Source organism: Emiliania huxleyi (genome assembly GCF_000372725.1).
Source record: "Emiliania huxleyi CCMP1516 unplaced genomic scaffold EMIHUscaffold_47, whole genome shotgun sequence".
Taxonomy (NCBI): Eukaryota; Haptophyta; order Isochrysidales; family Noelaerhabdaceae; genus Emiliania; species Emiliania huxleyi.
The window spans coordinates 46,615-56,465 of NW_005198467.1; the positions used below are offsets into that span (position 1 = coordinate 46,615).

The 9,851-nt window shown below is 66.8% G+C and overlaps 3 protein-coding genes across 3 annotated transcripts; 2 read left to right on the forward strand and 1 right to left on the reverse strand.

Moving 5' to 3' along the window:
- Positions 1-2,661: 2,661 nt before the first annotated feature.
- EMIHUDRAFT_356332 (hypothetical protein) lies at positions 2,662-3,933 on the reverse strand (the record flags this gene model as incomplete). Its single annotated transcript, XM_005767981.1, has 3 exons — positions 2,662-3,109; positions 3,295-3,338; positions 3,541-3,933. A coding segment is annotated over one exon (216 nt), but the record flags the coding sequence as incomplete, so codon positions are not given.
- A 164-nt stretch (positions 3,934-4,097) lies between these two features.
- EMIHUDRAFT_103141 (hypothetical protein) lies at positions 4,098-6,258 on the forward strand (the record flags this gene model as incomplete). The annotated part of the gene is made up of 5 exons (XM_005767982.1): positions 4,098-4,824; positions 4,945-5,014; positions 5,496-5,611; positions 5,674-5,777; positions 5,908-6,258. 5 exons carry the CDS (start codon positions 4,098-4,100, stop codon positions 6,256-6,258), a joined length of 1,368 nt encoding a protein of 455 aa, XP_005768039.1.
- A 2,014-nt stretch (positions 6,259-8,272) lies between these two features.
- Positions 8,273-9,166, forward strand: EMIHUDRAFT_211140 (hypothetical protein; the record flags this gene model as incomplete). The annotated part of the gene is made up of 2 exons (XM_005767983.1): positions 8,273-8,880; positions 9,091-9,166. The coding sequence occupies 2 exons, from the start codon at positions 8,273-8,275 to the stop codon at positions 9,164-9,166; spliced, it is 684 nt and encodes a 227-aa protein (XP_005768040.1).
- Between the last annotated feature and the right edge of the window lie 685 nt (positions 9,167-9,851).

The following is a 9,851-nucleotide window of genomic DNA, read 5'->3' on the forward strand; positions in this document are numbered from 1 at the left end:
ATGATCACGTGGCGGGGAAGTGACAGGGACACTGCGAAGGAATGAGTGGGGCCCTCGGGGTACGCCTCGTCCGGCCCCCTCCGAGGGGGGACTCCTGCGAGGGCGGCGAGGCACTTAGCTCCGTGCACCCGCCCGCCCCCGCCATGAGGCAAGCTCATTCACAAACAACCTGTTCTGCGATTGCCGTGTGATAGACGACCGAGATACGCTGCTTCTGCAGCCCCAGCCAATTCTTAGTGGTCCAAGTCACCTCATCGAGGTACCCGGGGGATGCCCCGCGCGCCTGACCCAGGCGCGAGAAACGAATCTGCGAGGCGCGGCCGCTTATGCGGCCCGATGGGGAGGAGCGGGGCGGACTACGGGGATCGGCTTCTTACACAGCCCTTCCCTGCAGCGAGCCCCCTCCAACCCACCCGCGCTAGGTCTCGGGGGACGCAGGGGTCAGCCCCGCGCGACCTCGGGAACTAGCCGGGGCAGTCGGAGAAGGGGCAACTCCGTGCACTGAGGACGGTCGGCCGTCAGAAACCACGCCTGCGTGGATCGCGTCACACCAATCCTCGCTACCCAACGCGGCCAAAGGATATCCACCTCGAGAACCTCGAGAGAGAGAGAGAGATTTTTAGCATACCAAACAACTCTAACACTCACACATCATTTGGGGCCTGGAGCCCTGTTCACGCGCGCGCGCGAGACGTGCAGACAGGGTTGCCAGGTGAGAGCGAATGGCGCGGTTTGCCGTCTCAGAGAGAGAGATTTTTAGCAATACCAAACAACTCTAACACTCACACGTCATTTGGGGCCTGGAGCCCCTGCAGACTGATCTTTATGGTGGTTTAATTGCGGGGGGCGGGCAGCTTTGACTGCGATAACCTCCGTTTTCTTTTTTCTACGGGATTCGGAGCGGCTCCGTCTCCCACTCCGCAACGGCCCCCCCCCCCTGGCGACGGCTGCCAGCCAGCCCGCCCGGGATTCGGAGGCGGATCGCCTTTTCCTACACGACACTAGCTACTGATACGAGAATACGTACCGCCCACGCAACTACTCGAAGATAATACGAGAATACGCAGCTGCGAGACGCCTATAAAGAAACAGCGCACTGGTCAAACTATTAGCCTCATAATGAGGAAAAGGCTAATAGCGATTTCAAATAGTGCTACTATTAGCTCAGAGGGGCTAATAGTGCAATTATTAGGTGTGCTAATAGCCGATGTCCTAATAATGGACCCTTGGAGCACTTGGAGTCAGTCATTAACCTCACATCGTGCGCCTTGTAAATTCTTTGAGCACAACTCGCCAGAAAACACGCCTGCGTGGATCGCGTCACACCAATCCTCCCCCGCTACCCACACGGATTTCCACCCGAGAGAGGGCAAATCAGGGGGTCTGAACCTGCCTGCGAGGTCTCTGGGGGGCCACAGAGCCACGATGGCAGACTGAGCGGTCCGTCCTCCTCTTCGGCCCCGCCTGGCTCGCGGCGCGGAGAGAACCCGGCGCCGGTCCGCGGCTGGCCTGAAAGCCCGTCCGCAAGCCCCTCGGAGCCCCCAAGGTGCGCCCGTTTGCCCCGCGCGCCGCCCGCGCCGCGCCTCCGTTTCGAGGAGGCCGTTCCCGGCAGATGCGCTTCGGGTGGGACGGGTTTTATTGTGGGTCGCATCCCGGCCCAGGGGCGGGACCAGAGCTCCGCGATAGGGTGACGGAGCTCCCCGCCCGGCGGCACAATGCCCGCTCACCGCTCGCTCCGCCCGTGCTCGCAGGCCGAGCGCCATGCCAGGAGGAGCGACCCGACCAAGAAGGCCCAGGAGGTCCACGCAGCCCTCCTGCTTGTGGCGTCGGCCTACTCGATGCGGGCACCTCGGGAGAAGCCGTTCCTGCCCGGCCTCAATCACCCCTCGAAGCAGCTGCGGCCGCGATTTCATCTGGTGACCACCCCACCCCGGCAGGCGCACGCTGAAGCGAGGCCGTCCCGCAGCGCTTCCGAGACGGGGCTGTTCGCGCGGAGCGTCACGCCGCAGGCGTCCGCCGGAGGCCCGCCGGAGGCTGAATGCGGCGGCCACGTCAGTCTTTTGCCCGCGAGGAGCCTGGCCGTCTCTTCCCAGCCGCTTTGCACGCCCCCAACATCCCCTGACAGCAGCAGCGCCTCACGGCGTGGGCTGCGAGGTCACTCGGGGTGACCCAGGGGGCGGCGGGGGAGCACTCTTCCGCCGGAGTAGCGGGCGGTCTTTCCGCTACTCGCTCGTACTTGAGGTGCATCCACGCCCGCCCACCACCTTCCCGGCAGCCCCACCCGCTCGGTGACGTCCTCACTCCCCCCCCCCCCTCAGGCGAGGCCCTGACCACCAAACTCGCGCTCTGCGCTCCGGGAACGGGCAGCAGCGCGACGCTCTTCGAGAGCGAGCGGCGGCGGCGGCTCAGCACGAACCATGTCAGCGCAGGGCGGCGCTATAGCTGCGTGGCGGGCCCCCACCACCGGACTCCGTCAGGGCTCGCGTCTCCCTGCCAGCGCGGGAGCTGAGGGGAGCGCAGTGTCTGTGTCTGTGTTGTGTGTGAAAAAACATTAGATTCTGCATTCTCTTTGGGTCTGAGACCGTCTCTCGCACCCAATTGTGAGACCACACAGCCAGACCAAAAAAAGGCAAAGCCGGAAAGCCTCCCAGATCGGTCATCGCTGCAGAATTCGGACGTTTGCTGCTAAAACAGCTAAAACGCACCGATAAAAAAGACTTTAGCAGCCAACGCAGCCGAGACGCGAGAGATAAAGCCCGAGCAGGCCGCAGAGCGAACTCGCCGTACTGAGCACCGCAGCGCGAACTCGCTCCTGTTCGCTGCGCAGCCCTAGCTGCGCTCCATTTTTGGCTCTGGCCGCGACCGACCCAGGCCCGGCTCCAGCCGCGGCCACGTCCGAGCCGGCGGCGGCCACGCAGCAGGGCGCGCCACCGCACATGCCACTCGCCGCAGCGGGCGGTGTCGCCGGCGGCGACGCACCGGATGCTGCCGGCATCGAGACACGGCGGAGCTGGTTGCCGAGCAGGAGGACGGCTCGGCACGGCGCCGGTGCACGGGACCGTCGCCATGTACGCCGGTGTCGTGGAGGGTATGATTATCCGGTAGGAGCCTGAGCGGGACATGGTGTGCGTGGTTGTGAGTATGCACCGTAAACGAGACGCGATCACGCTTTTAGCGCGACATTGAACGGACTCCGCCTCGAGAGGGCGTCTCGCGTGCGCGGCGCCGCTTGGGCGGGGCGGGAGAGCAGAGGCACGCGAGGCGGGCGGGAGGCGGGCGGGAGGCGATCTCAACTGCAGAAATCGCGCCGCGGAGAGCTCAAGTCAGCAGAGCGGCCCCTGCAGACGAGGGGACGGAGGTCGACGGCCAATTAATCGCTCTGGCGGGGCGTCGCCGCGGGGGGCGGGAGGCGTGGCGGGCGGGCCGAAGGCGCGGGCGAGTGTGAAGAGAACCGACGGCGTCAAACGGTCCGTGTCGGCACACGGGCGGCACGGGCAAGGGCCCGCACGTGCCCCATGGCCAGGGGGAGCGGCGGCGCTCCTGACTACGCTCGAACAGGCCCCGCGAGACGCCTCTCGCGGCGGAGGTCGAGCGGCGACGTCGAGCGCCGACTTCCGCGCGGCTCCTGCGTCGGGCGCGTGGTGCGCGTCGAGAGGGGTGGGTCGGACAGGCCGGTCCAGGGGGTCGTGTGGGCGCGTGCGAGGGCCGGAGTCGTGAAGCCACCCTCAATAAATAGGCCGCCGGATCAAAGTTGAGTCGCCGGCGCCTGAGAGGCGTCCGGCCCTCGTCTAGCAGCCGCCGTGAGGCAACGGGAGCTCCTCCGAGGCTCAAAATTGGACCCATCTGACCGCTAACGCGTCCTCTGCAAGGCTGCGTCTTCGGGCTGCGGCCGGCGGAGACTGCCCAGCCTCGGCGAACCAGCGAAGATGGGAAAGCCTCGTTCGACGGGGCGAATTTCTTTTCCAGAGGTTCAGACCCCCTGGGGCAAATAAGAAAATGCGTATTGGCGCCCAAGCTGCGCCCTCTCGCGCGCTACATATCGCTCGGTCACCGCCCGTGGCGTTCGCCTGCGACGCGCTTTCGCTGCCGTCGTCCTAATGCACGACTACGCCCTCCTCACGACGGCAGGCCTCGAGTCTGTCGCCCTCGACGCCCTCGCGAGCGAGTGCGGGCTGCGGGCCAGCGCGCTGCCCGCCCCGACCGCCCGAAAGGGCGAGTCGTTTGGCTCGGCGGGTGGCCTCGGCATCCTCGTCGCGTCCCGGCAAGAGCCGCTCGCTGCGCGCGCCCTCTCGGCGCCGGTGCTGCAGGCGGCCCTCGCCGTCGTGGTGCGGTGCGAGGTGGAGGATGGCGACGTTCTCGCCGCCGCCGTTGGGAGCGTGAGCGAGGAGCGCTGGCGGTCGGCGATGCGCACGCACGCCGCGCACGCCGCTCCTCTCCCCCCCTCCGCGCCCTCCTTCCGCATCGCTTCGCTCCGCGCCGGCCAGCACGACTTTGACAGCCGCGCGCTGAGCAGCGCGCTCGGCGCAGCCGTCAGCGCGCTGCAGCCCTCGTGGCGGGTCGACCTCGAGGCCCCCGACGTGTGCGTCCTCGCGCTGCTCGTCAACCGCTCGCTCCTGATTGGCGCGCTGCTGCCTCCCTTTTCGCCCCGCAAGTCAGACCCGCTGCCGATGGAGCCGAGGCAGTGGCTCGTGCGCGGAGAGCGGGCGCACATGCGGCCGCACAGGGCCGCGCTGCTCGCCCGCCTCCTCGCGCCGGCGAGCGGCGAGGTGCTGCCCTGCTCGCCTCGACTCGCCCCCTCGGACGCTTCCCCGGAGCCGTCTCCCGGTAGGCGGACGGCGAGGTTCTCCTCGACCCGACGGGCGGCGTCGGCACGCGCCCCTGCGCACTCTCTCTCTCCCTACAGCTCTCTTCACTCTCTCTCCACAGCCCTCGCGCCGCGCGCAGGCATCCTCGCCATCGAGGCGGCGCTCCTCGCCTCCGTCACCGCCCACTCTGTCGACCTCGACCCTGCGGCGTGCGACGCCGCGCGCGCAAACGCCGCCGCCGCCGCGCCGCGCCTGCGCGGGAGGGTGACGGTGCACTGCGGCGACGCGGCGCGGGGCGGGGGGGAAATGAGTGCCGTCTCCACGGCCCCTCGCGCGGTGACGCGCCGCTCGGAGGAGTAGGCGCGGCTGGGGGGAGAGGTGGGCCTCCCTCGCGCGAGCGTGGACTGCGTGCTCGCCGACCTGCCGTTCGGGACAGCTCCTAGACACTTCCTAGACACTTCCTAGACCTGCCGTTCGGGTCCCCCCAATTAATTAGTAGTTCATCAGTAGTTCATTAGTAGTCAATTGGCAGTTAATTCGTAGCCGGCCTGCCGTCCGGGACAGCTCCTAGCCCTTTCCTAGACACTTCCTGAGATGCGTAGCCGGCCTGCCGTCCGGGACGCTGCACCGCCCGGCTCGACGCCCAGGGAGGGGTGCAGCACCACCCACCACACGAGATGGCATGAGTAGGATGCTGCACGCCCGGCTCGACGTCGGCGCCCTCCTCTCCGCCCTCGCGGTGCTCGTCCGGCCCGGCGGCCGCTGCCTGCTCGTCGGCAACGCGGGGCCGGGAGGCGTCGGCCGCGGTGCGGCCGTCGAGGTGTTGGGAATGAGCCATCAAGGAGTCGTTAGTGAACATCGACGTTAGGCGTCGCCGCCGCGGTGGTCAAGGCGTCGCGCCGCTACCCGCCCGGCGCGTGGCGGGTCGTGCGGCAGACGGCGTGCGCGTCGGGAGGGATCGCGTGCGAGGCTGTGCAGCTGGCGAGGCTGGGAGAAGCAGCGCCGCGCCTTGGGCGGCTCGAGAAGGCTCGCGGCAAAGTTGTGCTCGAGCCCTACTAAGTCACTACTAATTCACTACTAATCAACTACCTTTACTGATTAGGCTCGCGGCAAAGTTGTGCTCGAGCCCGGCTTCGGCCTGGCCGCGTGGCTGCGGCTGAGCAGGGGCGCGGACCTCACCGGCGGAGTCGGGCCGCTCGACGAGGAGGAGGAGGAGGCGTGGCCGAAGTGGTCACTCGCCGACGTGGCCTCGCACACCACGCCCGAGGACTCGTGGATGGCGGTTCGCGGCAAGGTGTACAACGTCTCGCCCTACCTCCGGTACCACCCGGGAGGTGTGGACACGCTTCTCGACGCGGCCGGCACGGACGCCACAGCCCTCTTCCAACAGCACCACGCTTGGGTGAACGAGGACATGCTCTCTGCGTGCTGCGTGGGCACCCTGAGACAGTAGTCAGACGGTGAGACAGTGAAGCAGTGGTGCGGTACGGTGTGTACTAGGATCTAATCTAGCGGCGCGGGGCGTTTCCCACACCGTCACCCGGGCCCCCTACCGGTCAGTACGGCTCTAGCCGCTGCCCGGGTCGGGCGGATGGGGGCTGAAGGGAACCGACCAACACGGCATTTTCAACGACGAGAGTCGAGACAGACATTCACCCCCTGTCCGGTCCATCCTACAGCATGTTGCTAGTGTTAACAGTAACAACAGAACAACAGTGGGCCCCCCCAACAACAGTAGCTAACGTTAGGCCGACTGAACAACAGTAAGGAAGGCCTGGCAGTGACCCACGACGATCTCTAGTGTCCAGTGCGGGTAATACCCGAAAATACCCGGAAAATCCCAGGTATTTTTGGGTTTGGAGCACTTGGAGTGCAGTCGGCAGCCTCACATCCAGGGCCGGGGAGCTTAGAAGCGCACCCAGCGGGCCGGATGATCGGGATCGGGCTACGGGCTAGAGAGCCCTGACCCCTAGCTAGGGGGGGTGCGCATTCGCAGGGCAAGGGCCTTAAAGTAAACACGGGTCTCCGAGGGTTAGTTCCGTGTACCGGGTTTCCCCTTAACTGCAGAACGCCCCCTCTACTCGGAGCTAACGGACACACAACACTGTATTCCACGTACGTACACGGACACGCCTCATGTGCGCCCGCCCGACTCCGGTCCCAGGGTCCCTTCCTTCGCCCGTCAGGGCAAGCCCTCGGCTCGTCCCGGTCCCTTGCTCGCCTTCCGGGCGTTACCAGACTGCCTCTGTAGTCGTTTCTGATGCCTCTTCCTCGGCTGAGGCCTCGACTCCGCTTCGCCTTCGACTGGTACCGCAGCCTCCGAGAGCGTCGACGGCCCGGCCGGGGTCGCCCCGGGCGAGGACGGCGGCATTGGATCATGTCGCCACCCCTCCCCGGGAGGTCGAGCCGGCTCTCCCTGGTCAGCGAGTCGCGCCCGCACCCGTGGCCTCTCTATTGTTCTCGGCTCGCCCTCCCCTTCCTCCTGCTCCTCACTAAACTCGGGAAGGCGCGGCCGCATCTGTAGATGGTGGAGCGGATCCTCCTCACCGATCACGAGCGGGTCCCAGCTGCTCGAGACTTGCCCGGCCTCCGCTTCGTCCGGTCCCCCCCCAGCCCCGTATCACGGGCGCCGCGTGGGCGGGGGTGGCGAGGGCGGAGGTGGCAACCGAGGCGGCTGCGAGGACGATGAGGCGGAATCCGGACCGGCCAGGAAATCTTGTTTTGTTGTAGACAGGCTCTAGCCGGCGCATACACTCCAGCAGGGAGGCTAGCAGAGAGGAGCCGGCGAGGGAGGAGGCGGCAAGGCAGGAGGCGGCGAGGGAGGAGGCGGCGAGGGAGGAGGCGGCGAAGGAGGCGGCGGCGAGGGAGGAGGTGGTAAGGGAGGGGACAGTGAGGGAGGAGACGGCGGGGGAGGAGGCGGCGAAGGAGGAGGAGGCGAGGAAGGAGGCGGCGAGGGAGGAGGCGGCGAGGGATGAGGAGGTAGAGGAGGAGGAGACGAGAGAGGAGGATGCGAGGGAGGAGGCGGCGAGGAAGGAGGCGGCGAGGAAGGAGGCGCGAGGGGAGGCGGTGAGGGAGGAGACGGCAAGGGGGGAGGCGGCAAGGGAGGAAGCGGCGGGGGAGGAGATGGCGAGGGAGGGGGCGGCGAGGACGGCAAGGGATGAGGCGGCCAAGGAGGAGGCGGCGAGGGAGGAGGCGGCGAGGGAGGAGACGGCGAGGGAGGAGGTGGCGAGGGAGGGGGAGGTGCGGGGGGGGATGGCGAGGGAGGAGGCGGCGAGGGAGGAGGTGGCGAGGGAGGGGGAGGAGGGGGTGGCGAGGGAGGGGGTAGGAAGGGAGGTGGCAAGGGGGTTGGCGGCGAGGGAGGTGGCGGCGAGGGAGGAAAACGGGTCACTTTGCGGGGTTTGCCAAGTCTGACCTCGAACAGCCGCGAAATTTACCGCCGAGAGGAACCCCCGACAATATATATATATATGGCGCTCTCCGTCGTGCTCGCCGCCGTTGCTGTCGCGACTCCCAGAGCCGCGCTGCTGGACGCAATCGCGCCGCTCAACCGCGGCTTCTCTGCAAAGCCTGCGGACCGAAAAGCGGTGGCGGCGGCGATAGACGTGCTGGCAAAGGCCGCGCCGGCGCAGCAGGCCGTCCCCGACATCGGCGGCGACTGGGAGCTGGTGTACACCGACGCGCCCGATATCCTCGGCCTCGATGCGCAGGCGGGGCCTTTCGTGCGGTGCTCGCGGATCGGGCAGCGGATCAGCGAAAGAGAGGGCACGATCGAGAATGTGATCGAGTATGAGCCGCGTGAGTGGGCGACCTCGCTCTTCTCCAACCTCAAGGGCGACCGGCTGCAGCAGCGCGTGGTCACCTCCTTTGCTCGCCGCGAGGGCGCGCCAGCGACCGTCGACCTGAAGATCCGGGGCGTGCGGCTGCTGCCGAGGCAGGCGCTGGGCGTGTCGCTCGAGAGTGCGCCTCCGCTGCAGTTGCTCGGGCCGCTCGAGCCGCCCTTCGGCTCTTTCGAAGTGCTCTATTGCGAGGGGCCTGAGGGGCCGCCCCTCGCAGAGGGCGACTCTGCGGCCGACGAGTCCCTCGACCTTCTCTGCAGGCAGGCCTCGCTGACGTCCCTCGCCCTCACTCCCCGCCACAGCCCTTGCGGGCCTCTCGGCCGCACGCCCCCAACACCACCCCCGCCGCCACCCAGCCTCCCTCACTCGGCCCCACTCGGCCTCACATCGGCCTCGCTCCCGCACAGCATGGACGAGCTTGCCGGCTTCGGCAACTGCGCCTCCATCAGAGTGGTGCGCACGCAGCAGGGATACTTCTCGATCAACCGGCGGGTCGGGCCGGGAGAGGGCTGGGGCGCAGACTAGCGTGTTGAGTGTGTGGCGATGCGGGGAGGGCGAGGGTGGGCCTAGGGGTGGGCGGTCCGGTGCGCGAAGAAGTGACAGGATGTGACAGTGAGGGGGTGGCGACCTCCAGCTCTCCGGCAGCCGCGGCGGAGCGCGGTGGATTACGAGAGTTTACGTGTGGGCCGCACGAGGTGCTGACTACTGTTTGTGCAGGACATGAGATGTTATTGTTGTACATACATGGACATGGAGATGACACACGACAAAATCAAACGAAAAAGAAAAGAAAAACTCTATTAACCCCTAAACGGCTACCGAAACGGGGTGCCCGGAAGGGCGATATCACGGCGGCCTAACTGTGCCTCCGTGCGCTCGCGGCATACCCCCTGCTGCCCGAGGGTCGTGTTAACACTTTATTGGGCACATACAGAGGCGGTGGGAAGCCACCACGTTCCCTTTAAATTTTCCGCCACAGAGCTCCGGAGCGCGCTCTGCAGACTGCACGAGCTCCTGGAGGACGCGGTTTCGTCTTTCGATCCCAGACGGTCGTCGCACGTCGGCGCCCCAGTGAGGTCCGCCGTCATAGGTGTAGCACGCTACTAGACACACTGCCTCCAAGTTGAGCGGTGGAAAATTGTGACGAAGCCACGCACCGAAGCGCCGGCGTCCCTGTGGCAATCTGCCACCGACAGCAACACACGCCTTT